This window comes from Eupeodes corollae, chromosome 3 (assembly GCF_945859685.1).
Source record: "Eupeodes corollae chromosome 3, idEupCoro1.1, whole genome shotgun sequence".
Taxonomy (NCBI): domain Eukaryota; kingdom Metazoa; phylum Arthropoda; class Insecta; order Diptera; family Syrphidae; genus Eupeodes; species Eupeodes corollae.
The window spans coordinates 106,660,840-106,678,936 of NC_079149.1; the positions used below are offsets into that span (position 1 = coordinate 106,660,840).

The following is an 18,097-nucleotide window of genomic DNA, read 5'->3' on the forward strand; positions in this document are numbered from 1 at the left end:
AATCTGGACTACCTCCAATTTCCATAAAAAAATTAAGGCAAATGCGGACTATATTGTCAAAGATATAAAAAAGATGTGATAATAATCTTCAAAGAAAAGTACTCATGATTGCCCTTCAACGTTGTTACACGCCGCCGTTCAAAGATTGGCAAGAATTGGCTGCTAAATATAATACGACATTGAATTTAGCCTTGATTAACTTTAGTTCATGGAAGGATGAATTCTTTGACTCCATCTCAGCAATTGACGAAAAAATATTTAAAAATTCTCTGGACCGTGCTAAAGAGTCTATGTCAAGAACGATACACAGCTAACTGAATGATTGTTTGTCGGAATCTTATTATTTTCGAAAAGAATTCACAGTTAACGAAATGGGTTTAAAATTAAAGATCCTAACTGAAATGCTAGAGCTAAATTACAGACCTCATAGTGCTGATAGTAATCATAATTTTAATCTTTGCAACCTTAATCAAATAGAAAACGTTTATCACTTCCTAGCAAGATGTCCAATACTCCAATACTTTAGGAAAATCTTTATTTTTACAGAAGAGAGTTACTCAATTTTAAGTGTAGAGTGTGTTTGGAAAGGTCTTATCCGGTTTGTTACTGAAGCTATTGCTTACAGAAATATTTTTGTTAACTCAATCGATTTTTAATTTCGATTTCGATGTAATTTTACTCGATTTCGGAAAACGAGCTGATATTGAATTTTGAAGGAAAAAAAAAAACTGGCGAACAAGGGAGCAACACAACTTCATTTGAAACTAAATATTTTTATTTTAAACACTTACCCAGCTGGATAAGCCAAGAGACCGCTTATTGGAGAAACATCTAACGCGGCATTGCTGCATACTGTCAGTCCAAAGACTTTTTTCAGTTTTATCTGCAAAGAAAAATGAAGAAAACAATAAAGTTAAAAAAAGAACGAAATAATGTTTATTCTTATTTTAAAAATTTTCAAATATAACAAAAATAAGATAACATAAACGTTTATCAAAATCAAAGTTTTTATAGAATCATTTAAGATGCCAAAATTTCAAGTTCGAAGAAATTCACATTTTTTAATTAAATGTTGGCATTAAAAAGATTAAAATTTCCAGATTAATTTACAATTTGTCGGAATTCAAGACGTGCGTAAACGATCCTTTTACAGAAATTATGTCATATTTTGTTTAATCGAAATTATGACTTAATTAATACTTAAACACCCATTTTATTGTTGAGTTGCTAGAAGTATCAACTCATATTTCTGGCCGAAGAAGACGTTAATATTTCCTGTCATTAAAAATCATATTTATACTTGCAACTGACCAATTCAAAATTGAATTAAAAAAAATTACAGGTTTAATCATCACGAAATGTTAAATATATGTCAGTACAACAATAATTTTCATCAATTACGCAATTTAAACCTGATGCTACCACCTTCATTCCTGATGCTATAAAGTATCATTAAAAAATGTGTAACTTAAAATCATTAAATTCATTGGCGTAAATAAAACCCACCTACCCACATACTTCAGATTGTGGAACACACAATTGAAGCTTGAAGTTATACCAAATATAAGAAAGAAAAAACATCAGGTGTTATTGCAATGGCTCAGACCCCCTAAAGCGTTTATTTTTCCAACCATAGATTAACTTATGCGAGAGATGCGCCCACCACCATCAGTAATGCAGTTTCAAACCGACGCGGACGCCTTGAGGCCAACTTCTCAAGACTCTATCATATGATGTGGGCTTGTCATAAAAAAAACCTCACCCAAAAAAGCACTTGACGCGCGTCTTAATTTATAATAATAAGTCGCATCGATTACCTAAGAATTTTACTTTGTTATTCTATCAGCGGCGGTGGCGGCTGCGACAAAACCAGCGACTTACAGAGCTACGCGACGCTGACGGCGGCGAAATTGAATCATAATGGGAATGCAGTTAATTTACTTTTATTACCAAAATCGGTTCAATTTAACTTTGATTGGATGTCTTTGATTACAAACGAATGGATACCGTTTTATGTCGAAGTCTGCCTGAAAATGAACTTTTCTAGGTTAACAAAAAGTCAAATACAAAAAACAACGGCGGCGGCCTCAGTGCAGACAAAATGCTTTGGGGTATTTAAGCTCTAGACATGCTGGGGATTTGTTGATAAACCTCCCAACACATAAAACTTGTTTTTATTTCGTATCGGTTTTTGTTGATTTTGCTTGTTATGTTTTTTTTATTGCTATGTTCAAAAACCAGCGTGTGGGCTTGGGGCTTGGTTGTTGTCTTTATGCGCGCGATATGAGTTTTGAATATTCGCATTTGAATTCTCGCACATCTGGATGAATTTAAATTTCTGCGTGCAAATTCGATAAATGGTAATTTACGGACGACGATTATGATGATGATGATCACCGTGATAATGATAACCATGCCATATGAATAAATTTATTTAATTTGTAATGTGGGAACCTTAATATTTCGCGCATATGCGCCTTGACTTAGACCTTGACATGAAGGTCGCCAAAACAAAATATTATAATATCTAATAATTTGATAAATGTGTGGCGAGGTTTGGTGTGGTAGAAGTAAACGAGGTCTTGATGATGATGCGTGGATTGGGGATAATGAAATGAATGGAATTTATTTTGTTAAAGATTAATGATGATGAGGGTATGAATTTGATTATGATAGAGATAAAAACGACGACGACAAAAACTCAACTTCAACTTCAACACCTCTTCAAAACCAATTAGTTTTTATCGAATGTGACTGAAATTTTGAGAATTAAAAGTATCTAACAATGATGATGTTGTCAAGGAAATATGTGTGATTCGTATGGGTAGGAAAAATATAGTGCTTATGACATAAAACTCAATGAATTCAGAATGTCTGGCAAAAAGGTCACAATTTTTTGACTTTGAGTTAGATATGAGTTTTTTAAATTGACCATAAATTGTTTTGGTTATATAATAATGATTGTAATTTTTTTATAAATAAAAGAACGAATTCGCAATTTGAACTTGAAAATGTTGATATTATTTTTATTTTGGTTTGAAAATGTGAGAAAAAAATGGCGCACGATAATTGCACTTTGGTACAGTCCAAATTTTCTTTTGAAGGGACCTACCAGAGCTTGGATCAATGCCTCTGGATAATTAAAATTAGTTTGAAAACCTTCTTAGATCTTCAAAAGCACAAATTAATTTCAAAATGTTTGTTTTTGCTTTCACGATTTAATTATTACTTTTTTTTTTGCAACTTTTTTTCAAAACTTTAAAAAGAATAATTTCAAAAGAATATAACATAGTTAAAATTAATTATTTCAGATCCCGTGTTTAGAAACTACACAACAGAATACAAATATTCCGGACTCAAATGGAACAGTTGGCAACTGCCTTTAGTTTGAGTTCGGAAAATTCATATTCCATGGTGTAGTTTTCCTAAACAAGAGAGCTAAAAAACTAATTTTATGTATATTTTTTAATTTTTGGAACAACTTTCAATATTTATTACATTATTTTGGATTGAATACAAATATTTGTCTTTTTTAGTTGATTTTTTGTTCAACTATTGAAACTGCGGATTTTTAGAATATTCTCGAAAGTGAACTTTGTACACCACACTTGCAAGCTTCTTTTATGCAACTCTGTTAAAAAAAATTAAAAGAAGATCCGGTTTTGGTAGACTCTTTTTGACTAACAAACTTTTATACAACTTTTTTTTACTACCCGTGTTTTTTCGGCATTCTATAAATAATGAAGTAGAACATTCTCAAGAAAACCCATCGGCAGTAGCTAGATTTTTGTATTTAAAAATTGGTTCAACTGAAAGAAGAACTATCTGTAAGAATAATTAAAAAAACACAAATGGAAGAAAGTTTTGGGAAAATCAAAACTTCAGCAAAAACAAACTAACTGAAAAGAACAATTTTCAAGAGGAAACGGTAAGAAAACATCTGGAAATTTTAAAGTTTCAACCAAACAATTTGAAATAAAATAAAATTTTCAAGAAGGGGGTTTGTTCGTAGACTACTACATTAACATGTGGTGTTGAAGAGAGCTTGAAGCTCGCATAAAATTTTTGTATATACCTGAATCGAGTTGAAAAGAGCTTGATTCCCCGACCGGAATCGAGTCAAAATTTGTGAAGAAGATCCTCTGTGGAGGAGTTAGTTTTAATGATAATCTATTATGGTCTGTTTATTTTCATGTTTGTGTACAAACAATTAAGTTTTATTTTAATTTAAAAAAAATGCACATGGAGTTTGTACCATACTCTTATATGGTGCTGAACTATTAAGTTCTTCATTCTTTAACACGAATCAAACACAATTTGCATTTTAGAAAGTGCTGTCAAACTTAATCATTTTTAAATCTTCTTGTTCGGTGGAAACACCAAAAAGATTTATTTAATCTAAACTAAGATAAACTTAGCTAAACTTAGTTATCTTTTCTATTGTTTTCCCTTGCAACATAAAAATATATATCAAGTTTTTTTTTACTGATTCTTGGTCAAAATTTATTAATTAGTACTTGAAGAAGAAAAGACTTTAAATTAATTGAAATTACTTGAGAAATTGAATTTTTTTTAAGGAATTCAAAATGGTAAAAAAAGTTAAAAGTTACACTTCTCTTACTTAAACTTATAGCATTGTGTATTACAAGGCAGATCTAAATATTGGAGTTAATTTAACAAAAAAAGAACACGGGATGCAATCCACACTAATAACTTCTCAATCGTGTCCGCCTGTTAATATTTTTAAAAGTTTTGCAAAATATTAACACAAATATTTTGTGTCAGATAAAAAAAGTTTGAAATCATTAACATTTTTTTGTTTCCAAAATTTAATCAAAAAAAAACATTTTAAAAAAAGTTTTCTGTTAGAAATTTGTTAATCCAATGTCAATTTTTATCAATTTTTAGTCCCATTTTGTAAAAGTTTTAATTTGTTTACAAGAAATACCGATTAGATTTTTGTAATAATTTCTGATTGTTTACAATGGTTTTTTGTATAGAATGAAATTATTTCGAAGTGGAATATAGTTATTAATTCTCGAGATATTCGAGTCAAAAACCAGTTTTCACCAATTTTGTGTATATTTTGTTGGGATTTGTATTTTCAAGGAAAAACGTAAATAAATTGAAGCCAATATTTTTTATTGTTTTAAAAACTTTAAGTAATATTTTGTTTAAAGTTTTTATTTTTTGAAACAAATTGTTTCTTCGAATTTTCTATAAAACGACCATATGTTAAAAACATTTTTCTCCATAGCATACAATTATTTTAGAGGCAACATTATTTTGTGTTTAATTTATTTAATGTGACATATACAGGGTCCGGCAAAAAAACTCCCGTAGTTTTAGACGTTTATATTTAAAGCTACTTATAGATAAAATGGTAATGTTTAAAACTAAGTAATTATTATTTAATGTTAAATGCATAGCATAAAATCTAAAAAAATCAATATCTACAATTCGTCTGTTAAATTGTTTATTTATTTGTCATTGCCCTTTAAAATATGGGAGATCTTAGAGTTCGAAGATTCTGTAAAAACCCACTTATTCCTAACAACAGTTTAGTAAAAGGCTTGCCTAAAGACTTTAAAATAAAAAAATCTCCTGGAGATGATGGAATTAGCAATCAATTATTAAAAAAACACTGCCTAAAAAATGTATAATTTTTTTTAACTTTCATCTTCAATGTTTGTATCAAACACTGTTATTTTCCTGAAAAATGGAAAGTAGCAAAGTTTATACCTATTGACAAGGCTGGAAAACCTAAAGATTGCCCATCAAGTTATATGCCTATAAGTCTTCTAAGCAATATGAGTAAACTTTTTGAAAAGGTGTTAAAGTACCGACTCCTGCAACATATTGATGAAAGAAGCATATATCCAATTGAACAATTCGGATTTAGAGCAGGTCACTCCGTCTCCCACCAAGTCCTTAGAATTAAAAAATATGTCCAAAACAATTTTGTTTTAAAAAATTCGACGAGTCTAGTTTTGCCAGACATAGAAAAAGCCTTTGACGCTGTTTGGCACGATGGACTCATATTTAAGCTAATTGTGTTGAATTCTCCACGATATCGTATCCAAATTATTAGGAATTTTTTTAAAAACTGAAAGTTTTTTTGTTAGCATTGGACTTGCAAAATCTTCTTCATTTGATATTTCATTTGGCATTCCTCAAGGGTCTGTTTTAGGTCCCATTCTCTTTAACGTTTTCTTATCCGATCTAAATAGGCTTGAAAATACTGAAAGTGTTTTTGCCCAAGGCGCACTTAACTACTTACAATGTTCCCTTGATAAACTTCTTAGTTAATTAAATAAGTGGAAAATGAAAGTTAATGCCGAAAAATGCCAGACCATTTGGTTCACACGACGTAGAAAACAATGTTTTCTTCCACAAACGACATTCAATATAATGCAACCAATATTGTATGGTCTTGTAAATATCTTGGCATTATGTTTGATAAAAAAAACTCACTGTTAAAGGTCACTTATCAAACCTAATCCATAAAACGAATTTATTAACGAAAATTCTGCATCCGTTTATCAATAGGAATTCTCGTCTATGTTTAATCAAATTTTAACTTATAAAAGTATATTTCAGCCATTCCCCCCTTATGGTTCGATTGTGCTGAGACTCATATTGGACTCACATTAAAAAATTACAGATATGTCAAAATAAAGTCCTTAAACTAATTCTTAATTTGCCTCGTTGCTATTCTGCTATAAAACTCCACAAAAGAGCTAATATCAACCTTATTAAATCCACTCTTTACAAATTGCAAGACAACTTTTTCGAGAGATGTTCTTTTTCAGAAAATGATCTCATTCAAAACTTACAATAAAAAGCTATGTCCTAATATTTTGGGTTTATGTGCATTACTAGTTTTTAAGTCTAATATGAGGGTTTTTTTCTTGTAGTGTTTTCCACATAAATAAATTTATTCATCATATTTCCTTTTCTTAAAATCTTGTTATAAGTTTGTTATTTATGTTCAAGTTGTAAAGAAATTTTGTTTTTCTAAATCTCCTAAATTGTTTGTCAAATTAAAAATAATGTAAAAATTGTGCTACAAATAAAACGAAACTGAAACTGAACTGGGAGATCTTTTTGCCGGACCCTGTATTTTTTTCAGTTTTTTTTTGATTTATAAAAACACCGTAAGTTGATTTTTGTTCGTATTTTTAAAAATTAGTTATGACGTTACGTTTGAAAATCCTTTCTGAATCTTTTGATGTTATTAACTGTAAAACTGTAATTTATTTAGAGTCAATTAATAAAATAAAATAAGAACCAGGTTCTTAAGATACCCCGAATTTCTATTGTATAAGTTCTTTAGAAAAAAAAAAGAAGTTTTTCTCAGCAGCTTTGAGAATACACAAAGAAGCAAAATAACTATTTGAACATGTTGTGTAAAATTTGTTATAATTAGGATGTTTTTGAAAAACAGTATTAGTAATAATTTTAAAAGATTCTAAGATTAGCAAGTGGTCCAATTTTCTAAAGAGTAAGGAGTAAATACGTCTAATTTCATGACAAAGTTTCAAAAGTCATGATATTTGTAATTATTACTATTCAACAATGACTAAAAATATTTCTTCCATAACGTGATTTCTTTTCTTATTTACAAACTAAATGTAGATTTTATTCGATAATATCGAATCTTTCAATTTTTATGAAGAAATGTTTGGAAAACTTTTTTTTTTAATTTTAACGACTTCTGATACAAATATTCTTATGGATTTAGTTCGAACCTCTTGCATTTCTGAAATATAGCAGAAAAGCAGTCCAAAGTTGTTATTATTTCAACATTATTTTGAATAAAAAAAAACCTTAAAGATTTTGAAGAAACCCTATAATGTTGCACTGGTATAGCCAAACAAATTTTAGAGGTAACATTTTATTAGTGAAAAAATGATACATTTACGAACTTATGGGTCAATTACATTATAATGATATTTCAATAATGTAAAAAAAAACAACAGTTGTCTTCTGTAACGCCCCTTTTCATAAACACTAAACTAATACCTCCCAAATGCATTTCTATTAGAATTACCCCCAGCTTCACAGTGGATGTTTAAACTCCACTTTTAGTTTAAGCTTCAGTTCAAGAATTTATTCCGTATCATAGTTTCGTTTAACCCTTGAACTCAGTTCAAGTTAACCGCAAGTATTCTGCCGTTTAAACTTCAGTTCAGCGTTAGGAACCACTTCACACAATGACATTTTAATTTGACAGCTGCCATTTGATAAATTGCGTTTGTGAAGAAAGTGTTTTATAAAGTCGCGAAATTTTAATTTTTTTTAGAAAATATTATTTATTAAATATTAATTGTGCTTCAAAAATGTTATCGAGTTGAGGAAGTGATTATGAAGATATCACCGAGACGAGGAGAACTTTATATTAATTGCCAATGTGAGTAGAGAAGGATGCATTCATTGGAGAAGAGATCACTTTAATTATTGGAACGATCTGAAATTCTTTAAAAGATTTCGAATGTCGAAGAATTGTCTACATTATTTTGGAGCAAATTCGATCCCATATTGAAAATGCAACTAATTGGTAAAAATAATTGTAAATGATAAACAAAATATTTTCAGGAACCATTCAATAACTGCCGAAACTAAATTTTGTGCAAGTGGATCTTTGCTCATAACTGAGGGAGACTTTTGTGGTGTTTCGAAATCGTACGCTAGTAGAATTAGTAAAAAAGTCTATCATCACATTGCCCTACTTCGGGAAAAATACAAGAAGTTCCCGGCGACAAATGAGGAAAGTTGGTAATTGTAAACGGATTTTATCCATTTGAAAAGTTTCCTCGAGTTATTGCAGCTTTAGAGTGTACCCGTGATTAAGTCCCCAGCTATTATGCTTAATAACAGCATCTATGAATGTTCTCACATCTATATGCATCAAACATTTTATTAGGAGGATCTAATGGTGAAATATTTCGAAACCGAAAAGGATATTTTTCCTTAAACGTGCAGATCCAAACTAAACAAATAAGGGACATGTGGCCTGGGTCGAGTCATGACAATTTTAAATAATTTCAGAATCTGTCCTAGATTTGAAAATGGAGAAATTGGAAATCAGCTCAAAGTGGCGGATGTTGGGTACCAATGCAAAATATTTGTTGTTTTTCTTGTGTTCTTTACCTGAGAGGGAGAAAGAGAAGACAAGGAAAGATAGTTGAAAAACTTCATAAAAGTGACGATCTGGACACGTTTTACGTCACATAACACAACAACATCGAACAATGCTGCCAGCTACTTACCATAAAATCTAATTGAACGAAGTTCAACTCAACTAAAGTTTAGATTTCAATGTGAAACCGAACTAGTTAAACTAAAAAAATTGAACTCAGTTTGAGGTTCAGCTGAACTGAAGTTTAAACCTTCACTGTGAAACTAGGGGTTAACCACACAAATTAAAAGCCATTTTTTAACGAGCATCTTAACACATATTTTTTCATCTGCACGTGTAGTTTATCTAAATCAAAATCTAAAGCTTCAGCTCGAAAGTTATTTAAAGAATTCAAATTATCCATAATTATTTATTCTCTTTGAACAGTGATTGCATTTTCTATCCTTGAAATACACCTCTCTCTTTGTTTATCTATATTTTTGTTATAATATTGACTCAAGCAAATTGTGAAATTTTCAATACAAAACTCAAACTTAAAAAACACATGTCATTTGATTTTCGATTGAAGCAAAACACATAAAATTATTATCGATTCTTTTCAATCAAACATTGTGACATCATTTGCATATTGTTTATACTTTTCATCATCACTTTATTTGACATCAATGTATGTCATCAAAATGAATGCTATAGATACGATTACTTCAAAAACTATCATACACTGACCCCCACGCGACTTTTGTCATCGTAAAGTATAAACAACAAAAAAGTATCTAACGTTGGTATGTACACGTTCCACATTCACTTGTTTATCATTTAAATAATTATAACGATAATAATGAACAAATTTGATCGAGAGGGTTAAGTATTGGAGTTTGACAAGAAACAATTCTTTTTTTTGTCAAACTTATGCATGGTCTTTGAAACCACTTTTCAAAAAGTCTGTTTATTTAAATAATGTAAACATCACGGAAATATGCCACACAAAACAAAAAACACCTTTCAAAAACAACCAAAACTTGTCTTTGTTTTCGGTCTTCTTTTTATGGACAAAGCTAGTTTAAAATAAAATATTCATAAATTGCTAATTAAACTTCTGTCAAACAAACATTCTCTACACACATTTTTCAAGTCTGTTAAAAAAGCTAAAATAGTATAATTTATATCCATAACTAAATAAAAAAAAATACAAAACAAGTTCATGCGACTCATTCATCAGTAAATTTATCTTTTATTTCTAATGAATATTAAGTGAAGTATCTATAAGTAAAGAGACAAAACCTAATTGCATCTGTGGTATGATACGATGATGATGATATCACTTTTTGAGCGCAAATAGATTTTATTTGCTTATTGTCTTGTAGATAAATGATGCCTGACAGAAAGAATCGCACTTTAAGTGTTGAGTTGTGTATTTTTTTTAAATTCAATAAACGAATGATTTTTATTGAAAATTCTTGTTTTTTTCTTGAATTTTCTTATGCAAATAAATTAGCATAAAATGGACCTACTTACCTACCTACATCTGATATGTAAACTTACAAGTTTTAAACAAATTTATTGTTTATTTATTTACATATTTAATATTGGAATAACGTGCTAATTGTGTGAGGGAGGACAAGTACAATATTACATGTTAAATAATGCATTAAGAAATTCGGAATAATATTTAAAGTTAATATTAAGATAAGTGCAAGATTAAACTTTACGTCATTTTATTTATTTTTATTAGTTTTGGGTCAATTTATATTTTGAAAAACGCAATTAAAGTTTTAAGACTTAAAAACATATCTGAAGACTTATGGTTTTAACGTAAAATTAACATATTTTTTTGGTCCTTATGTAAGTTCTTGGGGTTTTTCAATATTGCTGTTTTTCAGTAAGAGGTTTTAATTGGCCTTATCGATAAGGATGCAACAAAATTGTGTTTTCATCAACAATTTTTTTAAGCGAAGTTAACTTTTCTCAAAGCATCCCGCCGAACTAAAATTGATTTATTTTTGCGAACTGCGAAAAAAATGTTTAACATATTTTTGAGGTGAAAATAAGGAACTTCAATACGTTGTTGAAGCATGTAGCTTTCTATTTATAGAAGTTATGATATTTTAGGTCAAAGAAGGTCTCATAATGACGCCTTGAACATATCTCGAAAACTATCAATTATAAATTATAAATGTTGCTTTTTTAGATAAGAAAATTCAGAAAGTCAGTTAATAATTTTGGTAGAAGGACTATAATTTGTCGGTCAATTTAGTTGTTAAAATGTCCACACAGTCGGAAAAGTTTTGAGCAAACCGGGTCTACAGAAATTTCACGAGCAGTGCTGCTCCTTATGCAGAAAATATTGCTGGTCTTCACGATAGTGTGGCTGAAGAGCACACTCTCAACCTTGGGGTTGATGAACATTGTGCATTAAGACTTTCATTTCTACGCTTACAATTGACTCAAGAATTTAAGCTTCTTGGCCATTTTAAGCGGCGTCAGTGGTCTGGTCATAGCGGCAAGAAATAGCAACAGTGGATGATCTATTTCAGAAGAAAATAATTTTCAGTGTTGAGGTACATTTTTATCTTAATGGATACGACAATAAGCAAAATTACAAGAGTAATTGTCAAAAAACAAATGTACTCTCAAAGAGTGACTGTTTGGTGCAGTTTATGGGCTGGCAGCATTATCGGGCTGTATTTTTTCCAAAATGAGGCCGGTTTGTCAGTTACTGTGAACGGTGTTCCGTATTGTGACATGATAACAAACTTTTTATGACCCGAATTGGAAGATATGGATGTAGGCGATATGTGGTTTTAACAGGACGTGCTACTTGCCACACAGCTTACGAAACAATGGCTCTTTTGCGCGATAATTGGCCGCCAAGATCGTATGATTTTACACCGTTGGACTTTTGTTTGTGTTATTTCAAAGAAAAGGTGTACGTCCATAAGCCAGCAACAAATAAAGACCTATGCCCAATGGCATAAAACCTTAATTATGACTCATCGGATGGAGGCAAGCTGACGAGATAGCGACGTCTACTTAGTTGATATTTTGTTTCATACATAATTGAACTAAACCAATATTATCATAATAAAAATATATGACAGTAATCTCCTAAAAAAATCGAGTTTTATTCAAAGTCAACATCGGCCCTTAAAATTTAACAACACTTTATATAGTACTTTTTCTTTAAATAAAGTGAAGAGTTGATAAGTATGTTTTTAAAAGTTTGTATAATATTCAGATACGCTTTAAATTGCAACAGAAATTAAAGACGAAGATCGTTACTAAAATTTTTAAATTTGAATTTTTCAAAAATATTCCACTACATCCTATTCAATTGCCGCCGCCATCGGTGTTATTTGCCGACTGATGATTATCAGATTAAATATATAATAATTTTCGTTTAGGTTTGGTCGCTTCTTGCCTTTTAAGCTTCTTGCCTTTTAAGCAAACCAACATTTCTTTCGAACCTTTCAATACAGTTTGTTTTGGACGGATTTAAGTCTGAAACCCATAAAATAAATGCTGGTGTTCTCAGGGCTCCGTTTTGTCTCCTACCCTTTTCCTCGTTTTTATAAATGATATTCTGTGTGCTACTTCTAATCCCATACTTTGTTTCGCTGACGATAGCACTCTTAGCTTTTTATATTCAATTCTAGATTCACAACCCTTCACTTCGAATGTGAAACTGGAACGGAAAAATATAATAAGCTCATTAAATTCCGACCTACACAGCATTGTAAAGAGTGTTTCCCAAAATTAACGCAAGATTTGAATTTGCCGCCATTTGTGCAGTGAAGTGTTGGCAACCCTGAAAAAAAGCAATTTGACAGCTAACAGTATAGGGTTATTAAAAATGGAGCGTTACACGATAGAACAACAAGTCTTCATTATGAAAGAATATTTCAAAAATAGTGAAAGCTTGGCGGCTGCAGTTCGAAAAATTCATACAAAATATGATCGGAATAGTGTTTTAACGTCGTCAACTGTGAAGAGATTAATTGAAAAATTCATGGAGACTGGATCAGTTGGAGACGCCAAACACACTGGTCGTCCAAAAACAAGCCGTTTAAATGTGAATGTCGAAGTAGTGCGTGAGAGTGTTGCTGACAATCCAGGAACCTCAATTTGCAAATTTCAAGAACGTCTCTACAGCGTATACTCACCAAAGATCTGTGTCTGCATGCTTACAAAATTCAATTAACACAACAATTGAAGCCTAATGACCATGGACAGAGAAGAGAGTTCGTTGAATGGATTATTGAACATCAACAAATGGTTCCTGATTTTTCGAGCAAAATCATCCTAAGCGATGAAGCACATTTTCATCTTGATGGCTTTGTCAATCGCCAAAATTGCCGCATTTGGGGTTCGGAGAACCCACATGTGATTGTCGAAAAACAAATGCATCCACAACGCGTGACTGTATGGTGTGGATTTTGGGCTGGAGGCATAATTGGGCCATATTTTTTTGAAAATGATGCTGGTCAAGCAGTGACTGTTACTGGTGCTCGATATCGCGACATGATAACACAGTTCTTTCTGCCAAAATTGGATGATATTGATGTGTCTAATATGTGGTTTCAACAAGACGGTGCCACATGTCATACAGCCCGTGAAACAATTCAATTACCGCATGAGACATTTCCAGGTCGTGTACTCTCTCGTTTCGGTGATCAAAATTGGCCTCCTAGATCGTGTTATTTAACACCATTAGACTTCTTTTTATGGGGTTATTTGAAATCACAAGTCTATGTCAACAAGCCCACAACCACCCGTGCATTAAAGGAGGAGATTCAACGCTGCATCAACGAAATTCAGCCACATTTATGCAGAATGGTCATGGAAAATTTCAACAAAAGAGTGCGCATGTGCATGCAAAGCCGTGGAGGCCATTTGTCCGATGTGTTATTCCATACATAGCCCTATCCTATGTACTTTACGAGTCAATAAAAGTATAACTATCAAAAGACTAAAAACGGCGTTTTCTATTTAATTCAAATCTTGCGTTAATTTATTATTAAACCGTGTGAAATTTAATGCTTCGAAAACCCAATGCTGTCTTGTGTCGTTAAAGCGAAATACACCCTTTTTGCCACTATCTATGAGTGGTACTTGCATAAACGCAACTGAAAATCTCGACATCCTCGGAATGTGCACCAGCAACCGCTTTTAGTGTTCGCTAATTAAAAAAATAAAATGATGACGAAATTGCAACTAGCTAAGCGCCTGAACAAAGTAATTCCAAAATCCGCCCTGCACCTCCCAGTAAAGATGAGATCGTTGCCACAATTAAAGCACTAAAGAACAACAAATCGGTAGGACTTGATACAGAGCTTTTACAAGCAGCGCCAATTCGAATTCATCAAGCGTACTGCTTCATCCGCTCATAAAAGAAGCCTGGACCTTCGATACCTTCCCCGATGAGTGGAAGAAGGGAATTATCGTTCTACCTGCCGTTGCTAAATTAGTAGCAAAAGTCATACTGAAACGCATCAGTGAACACAGTGAACACAAGCAGGATTCCGATCCTCTGCATCCTCCTGTATTAATCATATCAACACCCTGCGTCATTATTGAAGTGCGTTGAAAATTGAGCACCACTACACTTGCTGTTCATCGACTTTGAGAGGGCCTTTGATAGTGTATACAGGGAGTATATTTGGTTAGCTTTGTGGAGGAGGAGGAGGCGTCTAAGAAAAAGTAATTGCTATTATTAAAGCAACATTTGATGGATCCAAGTGTCACGTTCTGCACGATGGTAGGTTGTCAGATGATTTTGAAATCCGCAGCGAAGTCAGACAAGGCTGTTTTCTGTCGGCAATATTGTTCTTGTTGGTGATAAGCGATGTACTGCGGGCAGCTTTGTCAGGTAGCGGAGAAATCCAATGGACTTTGACATCCTATTTAAAGCACTTGGATTACGCGGACGATGTTTACTTACTCTCTCATAGGATCATGAATTTAAATCAAAATGACAACAAGTTTGGGGAGAGATGCAGAAGTTGTGGGGCTGAAAATTAATTCCTGTAAAACAAAAATGATCAGCCTCGGAGTCCGACCATCCTCTCAAATAAATATTTCCTCGCAACCAATAGAAAAAGTTGAGAGCTTTCAATGCCTTGGAAGTATCGTCTACATCGAAGGCGGAACCGAACAAGACGTCATCTGCCGCATCGGCAAAGAAAAAGAGGCGTTCGGTATACAAAGCTACGACTGTTTCGAACATAAATCGAATCTCTGCTTCTTTATGTGTGCAGCTCTTGGAAGATTACTTCAGCCATTACAAAAAAGCTACAAACCTTAGTGAATAGATGTTTTTGTAACATCCTAAGGATTTTCTGGCCAAACCGTGTATCAAATGAGGTCCTTCATGGAAGGACAGGTCAAGAGCCTATAGACTCTATTATACGAAGTCGTAAGTGGCAATGGATTGGACAAACTGTTTGAAAAGGTAACGACTGCATTGTAAGCCAAGCAATGCAGTGGAATCCGCTCACACGAGAAAGAAGAAAAGCTAAACGACCGAGAACAACCCGATTCATCATATTGATTGATATCCTAATCCATAAAAACATGACATAAATGAAGCTTCAAAATAAAATTAAATGCATTTTTGTTTATGTTTTTATTTGGTTAATAAAGGGAATTAAGTTTTAAGAAATTTTTCCAAATTTGTGAAAAACAATAAAAACGAAAATCTACAGAAATCCTTAAAATTTCTTTTAATCTTGTAACTAACGAAAGCCTTTTCAAATCCCGCCGTTGGTTATTTTTCTTCTTATGAGATTAAGAAAATCTTAATAACAGACAAAAAAAAGACTACACACAAATTAACTATCCTTCCTCATTTTCCTCATCCACATTGCATTTTTATCTCATCTTGACATTTTGATAAATTTATCCACTGCTGCAGTCTTATGTGTTTCGTCTGAGAAGACATTTCATTGCCATTAAGCTTCTTTTTGTCTTCTTTCTTTTTTTAAGAAAGCAGGAAGGTAAGAAGATGCTTTTCATTTAACATAAACAAACAGAAAAATAAGAACTAAGTGAAACGATAATGACCCTATAATTTGTCATCCTTTTTCTCATCCTCATAACACTTTTTGACATATACACAACGCACACAGACCAAAAAACACAAACTCATACTTTCACATAATTTCCGTTTACCGTTTCTTAACTTCCTTTATTTTTCTTCTGTTTTCTTCTTATTTTTTTGTTATTGCAATGAAAATATGTAGAAACAAAAGAACCATAATAAAACTTGGCAAAAATGACTGTGTACATAGAACGGTAATGATGTAGAATACCCATGCCCCAGTCTCAACCTCACAAGTCACAACAATAAAGTGCAGTTTTCATGTTTTTAATGTGTTTTTGGCCTGAAAGTGTACATTAATGTACTCTCAGCTATAACAGAGGCACACAGACCCACCCATATCAAAATGAACTGAAAATGCACAGACCAACTCACAGCTTTTAAATAGTCCACTTTTGGTGCATATAAGTATATGTATAGGAACGTTGTCTATCAGTCTATCTATAAGTCTGCCTGTCTGTCACTTTCAAGAGACTTTAATACGGTTGTTGGTTTCTGTAGTGCCATCAGCTTGCCAATAATAATACAGACGTATAAATTTTGTCTAAATTATAAAAAGTTTACAAAAACTTTACAATTACCCAATATAACAACAAACATTCTAAAAGAGTGGTTATAACTATTTCCTATAAAGCCTTTAGTCTCTAGACCAATTTAAGCAAATTGCCAAATTACATTATGATGAAAATGAGGTTAATGAACGCATCCACCCGTATTGACGGTTTTTTTTGTTCATTTTAATGTTTTAATTTTTTGTTGGTCGTTAATGATTTTGCCACTGCAACGGCCGGTCACTCTTCTGTTGTGGCTGTGGTTGCGGTTGTTTTTGATATTGACTTGTTTTTACCGCCATGGCAGGTGAGGTAGATACATTTATAATAACATTAAGTATAGTTAACTGTGTAGCACTGAATACACTCAACTTGACATTCAGCCAAGTGTTTTTGTTTTTCCGTTTTTCTCCGTTTTACTTTTGTTGTGTTTATGCAACAAGTACAGTGACATCATGACAGATATTTTAATTACTTTTAAACAATACTGAAAAATGTGTCGCATGGAATTGCTCACACAATTCCGAGAATTAGCAACTTAATGAATTTGTCAAACTTGAAATATTATCAACTTGTTAATGAATAACGAAGATAATGGAAGAAGTTTTTCTGGTATTGGTGAAGTTAGATACGCCATTGTTGTAGTTTTTATGTATTTATTAACTATTTTAAGCGCAAGCATTTGCATTGCTATTAATAAAACCTTTTTTAAAATTAAATCAAATTAAATTACTAAAATTAATACATTTTTACCGGCAATTCAAAAGTTTTGTACGCAGATTCGTAAAAATATTCATAAATAGAACTGCTTTGATCTATAAAAGTGTTTAAAAAGTAATTTTTTAAAAGCTATAGAAAAGTTTTTCAAACAAAAAACACAAACAAAAATGTAGAAAAATGTATAAAATCTTTATTTGAATCGATAGTACGGCCCAAATGATTTAATGTTTGAAGATTATTTCATGCAAATGTTGACTTTGACTGCGCCTCAAATGGTCCACCCGCTTAGTCCAAATTTTGCATTCTCTTTCTACCATTTCGGCCATTTCGGTATCACACGAATAAATGCTTTAAAGTTGTCTTCCAATGCGTCAATTGAAGCGGGCTTCTCTGTATAGCCGTGACCTTTAACATAGACCCACATAAAATAGTCTAAAGGCGTTAAATCGCACGATCTAGGCGGCTAATTGACCGGCCAAAAAATGTTCACCGAACTCGCCCCTCAATAAGTCCATTGTTGCGCGTGTTGAGTGGCATGTTGCACAGTCTTGCAAGCTTTTGCATTTTGGGCAAAAAAAACTCTGGATA

The 18,097-nt window shown here is 32.2% G+C and overlaps 1 protein-coding gene across 5 annotated transcripts in view; it reads right to left on the reverse strand.

Moving 5' to 3' along the window:
• Positions 1–18,097, reverse strand: part of LOC129951737 (mitogen-activated protein kinase-binding protein 1) — a 328,044-nt gene that overhangs the window by 40,515 nt on the left and 269,432 nt on the right. For all 5 annotated transcript variants that reach the window (XM_056064044.1, XM_056064043.1, XM_056064045.1 and 2 more), the window contains one exon: positions 792–883. In XM_056064044.1, the coding sequence (XP_055920019.1) occupies positions 792–883 (92 nt within the window). The remainder of the gene's footprint in view (positions 1–791; positions 884–18,097) is intronic.